Source organism: Ambystoma mexicanum, chromosome 8 (assembly GCF_040938575.1).
Source record: "Ambystoma mexicanum isolate Mex_15411 chromosome 8, UKY_AmexF1_1, whole genome shotgun sequence".
Taxonomy (NCBI): domain Eukaryota; kingdom Metazoa; phylum Chordata; class Amphibia; order Caudata; family Ambystomatidae; genus Ambystoma; species Ambystoma mexicanum.
The window spans coordinates 1,456,158,402-1,456,175,437 of record NC_090929.1 but is presented as its reverse complement, the minus strand read 5'-3'; the positions used below and the strand labels follow the sequence as shown (position 1 = coordinate 1,456,175,437).

Below are 17,036 nucleotides of genomic sequence, written 5' to 3'. Positions count from 1 at the left end.
CGGCTCATGGCTGAGAGGGGTAAGGAGATCATTCCAGAGGGAGGCTTGCGCGGAAGAGATCTACCCCTCACTCTCTGTTTAGAGAAACATCTGATTTTCAGAGAGTTGGAGCTAGCAGACCCAAGGGCTCCAAAAGGGAGGTATTTAGGGAGAGTGTTGATGTAGCAGGGGTCCCAGGCCCCAGAATGCTTTGTAGATGATCCAGAGGGTCTTTTAGAAATGTAATCCCAGAAACGCGATATTTATGCCATTGCACTCGTCTGGCACATCTCAAATTGGCTTATGGATATTGTGTGCCCTTTGACCCCCTCTGCCTACTCTCCATGTAAGGAGTGCACACAGCTGTCCACACCCCACCCGCCTCCTACCTCACTCCCGCCTCCAATTCCCTACACTTCTGACCGCTCCAGAACACAGTTAAAACAATTTAGGACTTCACTTCCATGTAGACAACCTTTCACCACTATTTTCAGACATATGTCAACACTTTCCTGGACCGCAAATGCTTGGTGATGTTTTCTGCAGTTTATAAAAAAATATAGTAACGATCATGTCTGCACTGCGGAACAGAATTCAACTAGCTTCTGACAACTTGCCATCCGTCCCTCAACAAGCACCTCCAGCGCATTACCACCTCAGGTGCATATTTGGCACAACTTAAGTCCTAGGAAAAGGGATGCTCATTGACTACAACAGGTCAACTAAAAAGGACCAATGTGCAAAATGCATTCAAAATATATCAAAAGGAATAACTACAACATACCTCGTCTTGAAAATCGGGAAGGGAACGTGAAATTGCAATCTAGGAAGAAATGTGCAAGGGTATAGTGAACATGTTAAGCGAAGCAACTCAGCCTTCCAATATAAACCAAGTCGCCCTGGAATATGCATCATTTAGTAGAGGTACTTACATACATGTCGTCACCACACTTCACTTCTGGCACTTGAAATGACTGATCTTGTTGTAGGTCTTCACAAGTAATGTTGTACGTTGGTTTTGAATACTTCTCATCAGTAATGGTGATAAACTGTATGGTCAGATACCTCGTGCTTCCCTAGGGGCGCAAACAAATCTGCATCAGAGGTTTGCTGCAACATTATCAAAATAGTATTGCTGAAGTGCTTTAAGCAAGTATAGATCTTTCAGAGTGTTTCTGAAGCAACCACCTATATTCCCACAACCCTCCACCGGGTCCTGTGACAAGCGAGTCTTCGCTAAAGAGCTTTGTGCACCGATCTGGAAGGTACCATTTTGAAGAGAGACTTCAGAGCTTACGCTGGTTGTACGAGGTATCCTCATGCAGGAGAAGCTAGCATTGTGTCATTTACGCACAAAAAGGAATGACTACCTTACTAGGATGGCCTTTTCACATCTTCGGGTATATGTATTGCGTTGGGGCTCGCCCTGTGGCCTCAGTTGGGGTAAAGAAAGACATTGGGTAAAAGGAAAAAAAAGAGGGCGGGGTGGGAGGAGAATGTCTTGGCATAACACGATGCACATGTTCTCCGGAAAGTTTAAGTAACAATCCCCAGCACAGTATGCACTTCGCATTGATTTGGGAAGGCCAGTACCACATGCGAACCATGTAAGGCAACTAAAGCCATTTTACTTTAATACATTAATTCCACCCTTGGAAGGCCGACATAGGACTAACCTAAACCCAGTCGATTGTTACAGGTAAGATGTTCCATTCCTTGATTTAAGCAGCGCACACAAGTTAAAAACGGTTGCATGCAAAGGAACAACCTCACTTACTGTAATCAAGGGGCAGTACTCCAATTCTTGCAACACCAATATTTTCATGGAATGATCAGCATTGCTCTGGACTGACCCTCCCCAGAACAAGTAAATGTGGCTTGTGCCAATACCCATTGTTAAGTATTGGCAATGCCAGCAGTTGTGGCATTTGTGTAGGTATAGGAAAGGCATTTGCCAGGCACTGCCGTAATGGTATCAACTGGCCATTGATGGTAGAATATGCAAAATGGTGCAAATATGTGGGCATATAATAGCAGTGCCCGGCAAATGCCTAATACCTATACACAAGCCAAACCTTCTGCCGCAAGTATGTTTATTACCAGGCCTGCAGAGGAGGAGACTGCTCCCAGCTGAGTAGCCTTCCACTGTAAGACAAGCCCTGCGTTCCTAGGCGAATGCATCTCGTGCTAAAAATACAACACATCTTCCCTCCCCCCAATTTTCAACAGAGGCACAGGAGAGGAGGCGAGAGAGGAGCAGCAGAGGAAAAGGCAGAGGAGGCGAGAGAGGAGCAGCAGAGGAAAAGGCATAGGGCAGGGGAAAAATGAAAATAAGGCTAGTCAGAAAAAGGTGACCATAATCAAAAGGCATTACAACAGACATGCAATGCAAGCACATTAACTTTTACAATAACTAAGATTCACAGGGGTGCTGTTGCACGATTGCACAAGATGAACACTGCGGGGTGCCAGGACCCTGCGGAGGCCCAGGTCCGGTGCCGTGGAGGGACCGGAGGGAACTGCTCTGGAGTGGGAGTGGCTGTGAGCTAGGCCGTCCCTTTGCGACTGGTGTGACGGAGCTGCAGGGAATGTGACCAATCGGCCCAGAGGAGTGCACTGGAGCCGCATCCGCAGGTACCGGCAAGCCCTACCCACAGAATAATCCTGCTACGTAGTGGCTGGACGCCCTGCTGCAACCTGGGCGAGTTGATGATCCCCCTGTGGCACGGCCACCATCTCCCCTGCTCCGGACCGTGACTGGTCCTCTCACGCTTCCAGTGTGGATGCGCGGGGCCAGTGCCCCTCTTTGAAGGCCTCTTGTGCGTTGGGGTAGGTCGCTTCGCAACAGCTGAACGAATGCAGGGCCGGGTAGAGGGGCGCTGGCGGGGGGGGGATCTCTCCAGACACCGGGCACCTTGCCCATGGAGAGAAGGACCACTGGTGCCCGTTTGGCGACCACTCGGCACTGGGCAACAGGGAAGGCCCGATGTTAGGGAGAATTCTCACCCAAGTGCGAAATTCCCTCTACCTTGGAGTTTGGTCCCTTTGTTTGATGGCCTCTGGCGGGCTTCAGTGCTGAAGCTCTCCTCTGGCGCCCGAGTGTCTGGGGTGGATAGGATGGGAGGGAGGTGCCCCAACCTCCCTGTGCTTAGTCTCTTAGGAGACCTAAATGTACTCGCGTGTGATTGGCTGGCTTACTGTCCGGCAAGGACAGCCACCCTGCTGGGTGAGTGACAGCTAGGCTGGAATGAAGTGGAGAAAACTATTTAAAAGTAGGTCTCTGGGACTTGGAAGCCAGAGTCGACCACTGGAACGAAATAACCGAAGACTAGCTGAAGGAAGACTACTGCTGCAACTCCTAGACCGTGGTTTGCCCGGTGAAGCCCTGCTGCAGGTACGAATTGCCTGAAACTCCCTTGACAGAGAAGCCCCTTCAAGGAAGACATCTTACCTTGAGCTGGTCGGAACCACCAACTCGCAAGCCACCTGGACACCGTCTCCATACTGGTCGAATTTTCTTCAGAGTGCTGTTGACAACCGGATAGCCAGTGAGAAGGATACCAGTTTGTGGACTTTAAGGCACTCGCACCTTAAAACCGATGTTTAGTCAAGCTTGTGGCTTCTTCCCTGGCAGTGCAGGAACCTCCCGATGTCCCCCTTGTCCCCACAACTGAAGCTCAGGAACAGCGAGATTTGCAGGAACAACTGCCTCAGCTACAGCTTTTCTTCATACTTAATGGTACTGTGCAAACGTGGTGTGGAAATCCTTTCTGCCGCGGTGAAAGGATGTGAAACTTTCCCAACTTTGGAGTCTTGTTCGCGCCCAATTGGACATAACTCTTTCTGGCAAACTACTTCTAAGAACATTGGCAAAGACTTAACCGTTTACTACCAGAACTGTGCTATCCTATCCAAGACACTGAACCATTGACTTTGGCCCAGGCCTATTGAATTGCCACTTGTAGTGAACTGAAACTATTTGCCTGGAACAGGTAGATCAGTCGGGGGAGGGTTACCATTTTCACAGCTGCCATCCTGCCCATCTAAGATACCTTCTGGTTCCTCCATTTCAGGTAGTCCTTCCTGATTATACTTAGAGTAGGTGTATAGTTGGCCGCATACCACCCAGACAGGGAAGGAGTGAGTTTGACCCCCAGATATTTAATTACCTCCAGGCTCCACAGAAATGGCAATACTAATTTCAGCTCTCTTGCTTCCTCTTTCCCCAATGTTAAGTTCAACAGTTCTGACTTTCCCAGATTGACCTTCAGGCCCGACACCTCTGCAAAGCTGGCCAATAGGTTAATACATGCCTCTATCGACTCTTTGGGATTAGTGGGGAAGAGAAGCATGTCAGCGAATGCTGTGACTTTATGTTGAGCCCCCTCAAAGGGGAGCCCCTAACCTCCTCTTCCCTTATTGCCTGTAGTAGGGGCTCCAGGTATATTGCATAGAGGGGGGAAGCGGACACCCCTACTTGGTTCCCTACCTAGGCTGACAGGCCGTGACACGGACCCATTACCCGCCAGGCGAATCATCTGGTTCTTGTAGTTTGCCTGAACCATTGAGGAAATCTCCCCCACAAGGCCCATTTTCTCCATAACCCGGAACAGAAACAGCCAGTCCACCCGCTCAAACGCCTTCTTGGCATTTAGTGCAAGACCGACCGCAGGCTGGACGTTTTCTGTGCTTTCTCCACCCAGTGTGCCACTCTTCTGATGTCTGCCGCCTGAGGACGAACCCCTTCTGATCTAGGTGGCTCAACGAGGGGAGGTAAGTTTCCAGCCTTTTCACTAGGATTTTCGTGTACATTTTAGATCTATGTTTATGAGAGTGATGGGCCTCTATGATGTACACTCTGCAGGGTCTTTATTGGGCTTGGAGATAAGTGTGATTTTCGCCTCTTCCATGGACCTGCGGTCTTGAAAGTGTTAGATAATTGTGCTAAGATGGGACTACGAATGTGGGTGTATTTATTTTATAGAAGGCCACCATAAATCCGTCGGGCCCGGAGATTTATTCAGAGGAAGCTTCGCAATCAAACGTCCTCATCTTTAATGTTCCGGTAACCCCTAAGGCTCAGAGGGGCACCTGGACCGAGAAACTGGCTGTCTGGCGCACACAGGCAGGCTGAACCAGGTAGTGACATTCAACATGGCCCTTAGAGGGCCAGTGTGTTAGTTTCTATGGTGGTCTAGTGGTTCTGGGTGGGCCCAGGGATATATAAACCCCGCCCTGGGCCACACCCAGTGCTTAGCGTTTTCTTGGCTGCCAGCGTGACGCTTGCCTGTCACGGTCCTGTTTCATTCTGCACGTCGGATCAAGATTTGAACTCCGATCAGCATGACGTGTCAAGGCATCGCGTTTACAGATCTGCACTACGTGGGAAGCCAGAGTCTTCACTACGCGGGTCAAGATCTGCTACTTAACTGAATGCGGGTTGCGGAACTCTGACTTCTTCTGCAAATCTTCTGACTTCTGCAACGCCCGCTGGATTCCACCCACGCGACGGCGTTGTGCAACCTCCGCACCTGAAAAAGAAAGACAAAAAGACATATGTAAGTGGCAGTCTCGTCAAATAACCCCACCGCCCCCCTCGCAATATCTTACCTGGACAATATATATCAGCAGCAGTGCCCGTCTTCTCCCACGCCAACCTCTTCCATCAGCATACCAACCCTAGGAAGGAACCAGAATAGAGTAAGGCAGCGCAGTAGCAGGCAGAAGGACATATAACCCACTAGCTAGTGGAGAGGTGCCTAAACTAAATACAACACAACTGAAGGCGGATTGGGGTCGCAGCAGGCCTGGACGCCCATTTCACTAGTGGAGCAACTGGTAAACAGCCACGCCTCAGTGAAGGATCTGGAGGCAAGTGTACCAGGGGAACTAATACTCCGTGAAGGAACTGAGCAGGACTGGTACTAGTCCAGTGAGGAAACTGGGCTTAAGCATCAACATCAGTAAAGAGACTTGGTGCAACACGCATTGGAGGCGCAACATAAGAGTGATCCAGACCCTGTACCTCCAGGCCACTCCTGCCCCTCTGACCGCAGTGTGAGCTCACCTGCAGCAAATAGAGTGGAGGGAGTGTTTTGGGCATCATCAGAAGGAGTTTACAGACCGGACCAGGCACTCCTGCAGGACCCCAGAGGTAAGCGTTACACCATCCTAGGAGTTCTTGCCCCTCCGGGGGGACTTTGGGCAGGTCAACCCTCTCCAGGAAGTCCATCTTCTTCTGGCCCTTTGGGTTCCGAGAGGCGTAGAGGGTGCTATAATACCTGGCCATGCGATCCTGATGCTCTTCCGTCAGAGTGAGTCTTTGCCCGTTTTCGTCGTTGACCGCCACAATTGCATTTTGTCCCTGTGCTTCCGTCAGTAGGCGAGCCAATAACTTATCAGCCTTGTTTGCTTTGGCGTAACACTTCTGCCTCATGAAGAGCAAATCTCTCAGTTTACTTGGCTCTGAGTATTTCCAACTGTCCTACTGCTGCCCTGTAAGCCCTCAGCGTTTTCCTCGTAGGTCCATCCGCCATCTTCCTACGTGCTTCCTCAACTTCCCCCTCCAGATGGGCTTCTAGAGCCCTCATCAGTTTCTCTGGGCTTTTTGTGCTCTGGATTCCCCCCTCAACGTAGCTTTAAAGGCATTGCATCTAATGCTTTCGTTCGTCTGAGCTTTTGTTCCACTCAAAAGACATCTTTATCTTGTCCCCTATCTCTTCCCTCCTCACCGGGTCTCAGCAACTACACCAGGAGCTTCCATTTTCATACCCCTGGTCTGGGATTTGGCGTGTTCAGGGTCATGGAGAACACTATTATCCGCTATCCCCAGGGGTCCTACCTCCACCCCCACTACTCTCCCCACCAAACGTGCTGAGACCCAAATGTAGTCAATCCTAGATTGTGTACCATGTACACCAGACAGGAAAGTGTGTCCCTCTTTTCGTCCCATGAGTGGCCACCAGACATCTTTCGACCCCATACTCTTGATTTTCCCTTATCTGAGGGGATACCACTGCCACCACTGCCCCTCCCTCCACATCCTGTCTTCTTCCTTACTCCATGCCAAATTGAGATCCCCATTAGGATTATGTGCCCCTTCACGAAGTCTTCCATCGTCCTCAGAAGGTCCCCTAAAAATGTTTGTGGCCTACGTTGGGCGTGCATGCGGATACTATGTTGTACTCTGTTCCCATGTGCTCCCCTTTGATTAGTATGAACCTCCTCTGCATCCCCTTAGGGTATCCCGCACTCAAATCCATGTTCCTAAAGGCCAATGCTACCCCTCCTGCTTAAGTGGGGCCCGACGTATGGAACACCTGAGAGAAACCCCCACGTTTGAGACGTCCCTGATCCTGCTTCAGGAGGTGTGTCTCCATTAAGGCCAGGACCTCCAGCCCGTTGCCTTTGTGAATCCCTCAACGCTTTTCCTTTTGAGAGGTATTGTTAAGCCCTCTCACATTATGGGTCATACACTTCAACATGGCTGGTCTCTTCCTCACCCTTAACTCCATCTCCCCTTTTCCTATTCCGCCTCCCGCCTCTCCCGTCCTACTCCTTGGCTGTCTCCTCACCTGTCCGGCGCTGCCCCCTGACCTCCCCTTCCCACGCCCTCCCACCTTGCCCTCCACATGTCTTGACTGCTTGCTGCCATCCCCCTACCCTCCCACCTCACTCCCAACCTCAACTTCAGAGTGAGTCTAGCCCTACCTTACCTTCCCACGCCCTCCTGCCCCCTTCCCTCGAATGCCTCCACCCTTACTGGTTCCAACATGTTTTATACCCCCCCTACTCCCATTGCCCTTTCCATAAGCCAGGTGCCCACCACCCCCTTTTAACGCCACTTCTGGGTGTTGCACGGACTTCAGGGTCCCTCATTGCTTCCTCTGCCACCTCCCCACCTTCTCGGGGTCAGCCCCTTCAGTAATGCCCTCCTTCTGCAGCGTTGCCCCACGAGGGACCAATCCCATGGCCTCGGTCTAGATCCGTTCTCCTGTGCTGGGAGTTCCTCCCTTGCTGGGCCCTCAGCTGTGTCCAACTGGAGAATATCTGGCGCTTCTTGTGGGGAGGTTACCCTCTTCCGGACTCCCTCTCACTCGAACAAGAGTCCAAATGGAAAGGTCCACCTATACTTATGTTCTTTCTGGTCAGCTCTCTCAGTATAGGGCCCCATCTGCCTTATCTTGGTTAGCGTGCTGCTTGCCAGGTCCTCGAATAATGACCAGACCTGCTCCATACTCCATCTGGGGCCCCCGTCCCTAGCCCCTCGGTTGGTGTATTTGTCTCCCCTTTGCGTCTCTGTTGTGGGTCCTTTTCTGTTGGTGGTGGTTTGTCCTTGCTCTCCACTCCATCACCGCCTTACCGGCCCCTGTTCGTACATGTCCCAGCTGTGCATATGCTGACTGAGCAGGGGTTCGCTTCAGGTTTTTGTTGTCTTCCCTTTATGTGGTGCGCACTCTTCCTCTGCCCATGTCCGCCCCTCCCCGTTGGTGCCAGCAGGCCCTTCCTCTGCTATCACACAACATGCCCACAACAGCAGGCCTCCCGTGGAGGGGTTCCTGCCTTTTCAGTACTCCTGCCCACCTCCTTACTTGTGCGTGCCGTGTCTTCAGCTCGCTCTCCTTGGGGCCTGGGCTTGCGGACCCCCGCACCGCTGTCACCACGGGAAGGCCGCCCTCGGGTCTACGCTTCTCTCGCTGCACCTCCAAGCTTGCTGGCTTCTTCCCTGCTGCCCGGTGCTGCTGTTTGCTTCAGGCCCCCACCATGCCAGATCAGACCGATGCTGTGCTTGGCCGTTGGCGGGAGCGGTCACAGCTTCCTCTCTGTCCCCACCCTTGGAGGGACTTCCCACGATGCCGCTCCGGTTGTCCCTTCATGGTGCCGGGTATGTTTGGGCTGCAGGTCCTCGTCGGGAGAGGGGGGGGTGCAGGGGGGTTCTGTAAAGCTCACCTGGTATCCACGGGGACGTCACTCAGCCTGTTTTGACCTTTTACGACCTCAACCCCTTCCCTGGAGGCTATTCGACTGGAGACGGGGCCTGAAACACAGGATTGGTAGAGTTGAACTCCCTACTGTCTGTGCTTGAACCCCTTCTCCCCCGGGGTCCAACCCATCCCTTTGATCCACAGCTCACCCCGTTTTCTTGGATAGTGTGCTCTCCGTCCTGCTCTCAGCGCAGGTGCGCGTTGATTGATGCGGGCTCGTTGCTGCCTAGTTACTGGCAAAAGTCTGACAGGTATGAGTCTTTTGAACAGTTCTCCAAATTTGTTCCTTTCCTTCCTTAGATGGCCAGCATCCAGGGATGGCGGCGTGCTGCTGAGATGAGTAGCGCTGAAGGTGAGAGCGCAATGCGCGATGCACCCCTTTCGTATTTGCATTGAACTGAGTTCTTTTTCTGTGTCTTTTAGGTGCCGCGACGTTTTCAGCGTGGATGCAGGTTATGAAGAACAAATGCGGTGGTAAGCACAGTATACGGCGACTCTAGATGTTTCCACACTAACCTGGAGTGTCTTTTCCCTCTTGCAGATGGATGAGAAGTTCCGGAGACAGAGTTCCCCCAGAGCGGCTGGGATTCAGGTAAGCGTTTGAAGCTCGTACAGTATTTAAAAATAAGCGAAGATCTGCAGAATGCTTACTAATGCCTTTTTTCTGTTCTTTTCCGTTAGGAAGCGGCATGCCGGGATGGGAATGACACCGCCGAAGATGCCCGTAGAACAGAAGAAGCGATGAATGATGGGCAGAAGCGCCGCAGGGTAAGGCTGTTCCTAACAATGTTCTTGCAGGAGCTGAGCGCAGAAGATGCAGGACTACTGGAGACCGATCCGAACACGGCGAGTGTCACGCTGCAGGTGCAGAAAACGCAAAGCATGTTTCTCAGCCTGGGCGTGGCTTAAATAGTCTCTGGGTATCCCAGGTGTCTCTGGGCTGAACCACACCCAAAAGACTAGACCGCACATGCAGATCTGGGAACCGAAATATGTGGGGGCATCCATCTTGTCCCCATCAATGAACTACAAGTCCAATCCAATGTTAATCTATGGGAGTGAGTGAGTCTGGTGCCACAAGCGCCAAGTCTGACTCCAAGTGGGTCTTTGGCGGGATGGAGAGGCCCTTGAGGGCCATGTAGGTGATAGTGGCCTGGCTCCAGCCTGACATCTTGGAGGGCTGGGGACATGAGGGGCAGGAATTATGACAGGATCCTGCGGTTCACCTACTATGCTTTTCTGCTCCTCTCCAGCGGGTTGCACATTCCCGCTTCTGCTGCTCACACCACAGCCCAAGGTGTCCTATCGGTGCCCGCCCTGGAGCGGAGAGCCAGGGTGTGTCATGATCCCAGTCAGAAAACAGTCTTCACTCAGACATTCAGGCTAGGCAGAACACATTACATCAATTAACAGGTCAAAAGGTGGGTGTTAGCCTGGCACATATGGCATTTACACCATTAACAGCATCCAATTCCATAGACTTCCATGGGTTTCAATAGTAATTCCATACTCTTAAGATGGCCGCCCAGAGGATCCATTTACAAGCAGCAGCACAGGACTATTCATTTGTTATAGGGAGCTACTTAAGGACCACCTCCGCTGGAACGCGTGGTTCGCGTCTGCTCCGCTGACAGTGTTGTAACACTACTGGTGTTTCTCCTCACAGAATCTAAAGAAACCAAAGATAAGAGAAATACTAATTCTTGCGACAAATTACACAGCATCACAGACCACAGATAAGACTTACCTGACAGAAGTTTACCTCTGACGCTGTCATTTTCGTTGAAGAATATTTGCTCGTTCGCATCTCCTCAGATGTTTGCAGCCGCAGCACCCTCACTCAGATGTTTGCAGCCGCAGCACCCTCACTCAGATGTTTGCAGCCGCAGCACCCTCACTCAGATGTTTGCAGCCGCAGCATCCTCACTCAGATGTTTGCAGCCGCAGCATCCTCCAAAGCTCTTCCCTCAGTGTTCCAAAACCCTGCAGAAAACACAAAAGTATTTAATTACAAAAACGAACTTTACAGACTAAAAGAGAAGACTTTTTGTAATGTGCTTATGTAGTTGCATCAAGTTATGACCTCACAGTTGTTACTGCGCTCCACTTTTAAAGGTTGCAGTTACTCTGAATTGGCGAACTTACGTTTTTACGTTTTCTCATCCTGAATAACACTGCAGCCATCCTGCATCCATAGTTACTTCTACATAAAGAAAACTCATCTTTTAAAGTGTGCATCATTTGTAGTCAGCGCTCCAAAATCCTAGAACCTGCAAAAAGGGGAAAAGACAAAAGTAATTAGCAAGAGAGATCTCTCCAACATAGGAATCATTTAAAACTCTACAGCATCTTCATCTGCTTACCTACCTAAAGACTCATTCTTTACAAGATAGACACTCTCCTTCAAAGAATTGTCAGGTTCTTCAGTATGCCAAAGTTGGCAATTGTTTCACCATCTCAACACGCCCCTGTTGAAAACGGGATGGAGCGCTCCACAATTACAAAAACAGGCGAGAAGGGAATTTTGCACTAGAGTTAGAGGTGAGTACATTTCTAGGTGTTTATACACACCTCATCTAGTAGTTGTCTCAGTTAATAGTTTTTATACCATATCTATTATTGTTATCTGTCTGTCCTAACAGAAAAAGAATCCTAAAGGCTTCAAGGTACCAGGTCTACAGGCTGCAGGGGTATTACGCTCCCGAGGAGTCCAGGTGAGCGTTACAGGGTGCTATAGTCGGTCCTCTTCAGCAGCTAGGCGCTTCCCTGGCACTGCCGACGGACCCGGGCCTCCCTCACTCCCTTATCAGGGCTATTGGGGCTCAGTCCCTCGATCTGCCAGCATGCTTCGGTTCTCTTTGCACCTTTTGCTCTTCGGTGCCTCCTTCCACAGGGAGTACCCTCTACTCCTGGGGGGCGAGTGCCTCCTTTTCCCCCTGCTTATTGACCATCGGGGTTGGTGGAATCTGCAGTGGTTTGTTCTGGGGCTCAGGAGCAGCCGTCGACGTGTCAGCGGCCTTTTTGCATGAACTTTACATTTGTAATTGAAATAGAAACTCAGGAAAACCTGTCCCTGTGATCCAGATAGGTATTTAACTTTATGTAGCACATCATGCAGGGTTTGTCCAACATCTAGGCACTGTAATTATTATGCCTGAGTCGATACTCAGTTTACTGACCTTTAAAAGATGTTAGCCAAAAGACAGCTCAGCAGGTTGAGTGCTCGTTGATGCAATCTGTGCGTGATCTGTAGGCTGCAGGTTCAAATCTCGGCACGGCCAACTCAGCCTTTCGGTCGATAGAGTACCAACTTCTGTTTGGTGATAATTGTGATAAATATGTTCCATGTACAGCGCTTTGCCATATAACCATTTGACCATGTGATTAGGTACAGAATTTAGCATGGAGTCCTTGCTTCTCTGCACTGATGTATCATAAAATTTGGATATAGTTCCAGGAAATAAGAACTTTCATTAAACATCAAAAGTCAATTCTGTATCGAACCTCAAAACACAATACAATTCAGATTCGCTTAACTATTTAATAGGCTAGGTTTTTGTGTTTTCAACATTAAAATATATACAGCAGAGATCAAATGTCCAGACCTTCGAGAAATAACGCAAGATGTAATCCGTCACCATGCAGAAAGCTTCCACATGGCAACGATTGCCATACAGTTTTTGCACATGTTGGTTGGATGTCACATGTTGGTTGGATGTCACACATTTTACCCTCTTGCAAAGAACACTTGTTTATACTCTTCACATCTACTCTCAAAGTTTCAAAGTGGGGATTAAAATACTCACACCTGAAAATCTTATCTGGAGCACTGCTTGTGACCTCCTTATAGCGTTGGGACATTCCTTTATCCCCCTTAGTATTGCCTCCCTATCCAACCAGGAAACAATTAGGTCCTGGGCTCACGCCCATTACACCACAAAAGGGGAAACCTGGGTCAGAGTGTGGGGTGGTGCAGTACACCAACATAATTTGTCTAAGTACAGCCAGCCACGGCAAACCTGCCCGCAAAGCCAACTGAATCCCTCCTTTTATAAACCTGTTCAGTGTCTCAACCAGAACGTTGGCCCTGGGATGGTGCACGGCTGTGCACACATGGATGATGGATTATTCACCCAAGAATTGCTTCATATTCTGAGCAAAACAGAACCCGGTTTGTTAGAATCTGTCGGTAGTCCCAATTGCACAGTAGTGGCATCTCTTGCAGCACGCTGCTCCACCCATCTGGTATGATCAGCCCCCAATCCTTGAATGGGACTAATCACCTCCACAGCCACCTTCTGCCAAGGTGGATAAAGTACCATTACAGGCAATAACAGTCTCCCGGACCACCTTGCTCTCATCACGGGCCAGGCATCGCAATCGTCCACTTTGCGCTCCACATTCTTGCCAATCAGCCAACAGTAGCTTTGTCGCAATCTCCTAGGGGCTAATGGCACCAAGATGTCCCTGAAGCGCCAAATCAATTAGTCTGGGGCGAATGAGCATATCTCCTGCCAAGGACAACTCATCCTTCCCCCTCAAAGAATGGCTCAAGCTTTTTCTCCAAAAAAAGTCTCCTCCAGCCAACCCACTACAGTCCACGCCACCACAAATTTCCACACTTCATCCACACGCTCTGCACACATTCCACTCTGCCTCTCCAATACAAGCCACAATAACATCTTGCCAATGAGCTTCTTCACTGGTTTCTGCAGACATTACAGACAACCTTGACAGCCAATCGGCCACCACGTTTCTCTTGCCCGACATGGCACACCTGAAAATCCTAACCTTGCAAACCTAGGAGGCATCTCGATAACTTAGGCGAACCACTGCTCAAACCGGATCCCAACAACATCTGTACCAATGGCTTATGGTTAGTGCTGACAATAAAACACCCGCCATAGGTAAAACTTGCAAACTGAATCGCCCAAAACACGGCTAGTGCCTTTCTACCACTGAGCAATTTCCTTCTACTCCTCTTAGGTGGAGTGATGCAAAAGCCACAACATGCTCCTCCTCCCTGTCAGAACCAGTCTGTGCCAACAACACCCCTAGCCTCAGACTCGCATCAACAGCGAGACACGTTCTAGTCTTGTCGCAGAATTTACCCAAGAGTAGGGACGCCAGCTATATCTGCCTTGATTGAAAAGCCTCACTACATTCACTCGACCACTTCACGTCCTTTCCTTTTTGAGCAGAGATCTGAGGGGCGACAATATTACCACAAAGTCACAAACACATTTGTGGCAATATTCTGCTGACTCCAGATTAGCTTAATTGGTCCTTGTCCTTAGGTTAAGGCGCCCCCCTTATGACCTCTACCAGATCAGTCTTGGGCTTAATTCCTTGAGCAGTAATTTGATGGCAGGGGTATTCAATGCTGTCCACTCCAATACTGCACTTGCTGCATTGGGCAATCAACCCTGCCCCCCTCCCCCCCAGCTTTCCCAAAACAGTTAACACTATCATTGCTCCCCCTTGGAGTCAGCGTAAATCAGAACATCAACTTGGAAAACAACCACATTCCGCAGGTTCTCCTGCAATACTTAAATGTTCCTTCAGTGGTGACCAACGCTGACACACCCTGGCACTCGGGCGTCAAGACTTGATAGGCTGTTGAAAGGTCAATAACAGAAGATTTTGGCCTCCTCCAGCGTGGCCAACACATCTGAAATGTTGGGCAAAAGTTGGCGTTCAACTAAAATGCTCTTGTTCAGTTCTCCAAAGTCGATACAGCCTCAAGTTACCATTGCTCTGGGTCACAGGTACTACCAGGGATAAACAAACCATCCCCCTACCCCCTCGATGACACCTCTTTGCAGCAACACATCCAGCTTGCCCTTGAGCTTGTCTCTAAGAGGAGGCACGGGCCTCACCTTGTGAGCCACTGGTGCCGCACCCACTCTAACTCAAATATGATGCTCGAAATCGTTCAGCCTTCCCAACTCATCCATGAAAACCTCCAGAAAGTCTGTGGCCCACTTGTCCGCCACTTCAGCTATTGACACAGGTTCCACTGCATTCACTTGTATCCGAATGCCCAATGCCGCCTGCTCGTCCCATCCCAAAAGGGATGACCCTTCAACCATGACAAATCTCTGCAGCACATTTCCTTCCTTTGTATCCCACTGATGCAGAGAATTTCCCCAGGAGTTCAGTCTCCACTTCTTCATATCCACACAGCGGGATTTCATGGGCCCAGAGATCTTCCACTGACCAGCACGACTCCCCCCCCCCCCACCGTCTTCCTACAAAAGTATCATTGATATGATCGTCCATGGTGAAGCGCTGTCCACCTTCATCAACAAGGCCTTCCTGTTTAAAGTAAATTGATACACAGGCCCATTATTGCCCATAATGGCTGAGATTTCGAACACATGCCTGACGCTCCCTTCGGCAGCCTGTGACTGGTACATCTCATTCACTTGTTCAGGTTGTGGAGTCATCAGTTCTACCATGCTCACTGCCCCCTCCTTGCACACAAGCAAAAGGACCTTTCCTTTTGCATTTTATGCAATTTGCATTTCTTGCTTGACAGAACAGACTGGTGGAGATGTGCCTCCCACTGTCTCACTTGAAACATTTAGCATAGTTGGCACCATTTCTCCATGGTTTTGACTGCGCACACCTCTTGGCCCTGCCTCTATTTTCGTTTAGTGTGCCATCTGTTCCAAAGTCCATTGTATCTCTACGGCCTGATCAAGAGAAAGATCCTTGGCCAAGAGTTTTTCCTGCACCTGGGGTTATTGGTGCCCCGTAACCCATTGGTCGCGGATAAGCGAGTTAGTTAAAAGCCCGAATTCACAGGTGTGTCTGAGCGTCCAACACACCCACATAGGTCTGCACTGGTTCTTGAGACTCCTGATGTCTCTGAAAGAACGTGTGCCTCTCAAAGGCTACATTCTTCTTGGGCTCAAAATGGTTCTGACCGCCTTCATGAAATCATCCATATCCCCAAGCCTTTATTTTTGTGTATTTATAACACGCCGGAGCTCGCGAGCATCTGGGCGCAAAAGAACACAAAGGTACAAACGTATACAACGGGACAATGAGGTAATCCATCATATACACTGCACCCCTCCGCATGCAAGTAGTTGTATAATAAAACGGTTTGCTTCCTTGCAGGAGAGGACTTGTCCCCACCCGTTGCGATCAGGTATGCGTCAAACATTTTCCTCCACCTTTCCCACCTAGTTTTCCACGTTCAACGAGGAAAGGAGGCGGCAGATTAATGCCTGCAGCTGCCATGTCCACTGAAGTTGACTGGCCAGGTAACGCGCCCAGCTGCTGCGAGCAGTACAGGTTGCTCCCTGAAAAGCAGCCCACTAGGCTTTGGCAGTACTTGTTTACAGGCCTCCTTGCCCTCTTGGCTTTGCCAAGACTTGCAGGCTCAGCAGCCCGATCCAAAATCCGGAGAGGGAAAACGTGCACACACAGGTCCTTTCCTTGAGCAACAGCAGCAAGGCCGAGCAGGCCACTCCAGCGCCTCTCTTTCTGCTCCGAAGAACGGAAAAATAGCCCTCCCGCCGAGATGCTGCGGGGAGCTGCTATGCGCTGGGGCCCCACGGCACCCCGCCTGCGATGCTGCTTGAGACGGACAGTAATGTCGCCGGGTCTCCGACACCAGGCGCTGGAGTGCCTGACATGGGGAAGCAGCGGCCTGGCCATCCCTGACACGGCCGTTGCACCTAGTCACTGTGGCGTGGCCCCTTTAAGGGCAAGCACGCGACGGAGTGACGTTCACTCCGTCGCGTGCCATATAAATAAAGGGGCGTCGCCCGGCGGCAGCAGAGCCACCGGGGAGCCCACACGAACAGCATCGGTCTCCGTGTGTCTCTGTGTACACGGGAGTGGGGGGCTCACGGGGGCGGCGGGATTGCCCGCTAACAATGGCGACGAGGTCGGATCCATCCCTGGGACAGGTGGCAACATTTTTGCATTGCGCAGATGATCGCGTGTGAGCGCATCCGTAAATGTTGGCCGCGGAGAGGGGAGAGACACGCGTGGCCGGCGGCCATTTTGACGACAAGGCCTCGGAAACTCGCGGCTTCATAACGAAGCATCCGTGAG

General features: G+C 50.5%; 1 protein-coding gene across 2 annotated transcripts in view; it reads right to left on the bottom strand.

The window, feature by feature from the left end:
• The window catches only part of LOC138473107 (zona pellucida sperm-binding protein 2-like), an 895,281-nt gene that overhangs the window by 445,414 nt on the left and 432,831 nt on the right, over window positions 1-17,036 (bottom strand). For both annotated transcript variants that reach the window (XM_069611626.1, XM_069611625.1), the window contains exons 5-6: window positions 912-1,055; window positions 764-802 (exon numbers count right to left, since the gene is read on the bottom strand). In XM_069611626.1, the coding sequence (XP_069467727.1) occupies window positions 764-802; window positions 912-1,055 (183 nt within the window). The remainder of the gene's footprint in view (window positions 1-763; window positions 803-911; window positions 1,056-17,036) is intronic.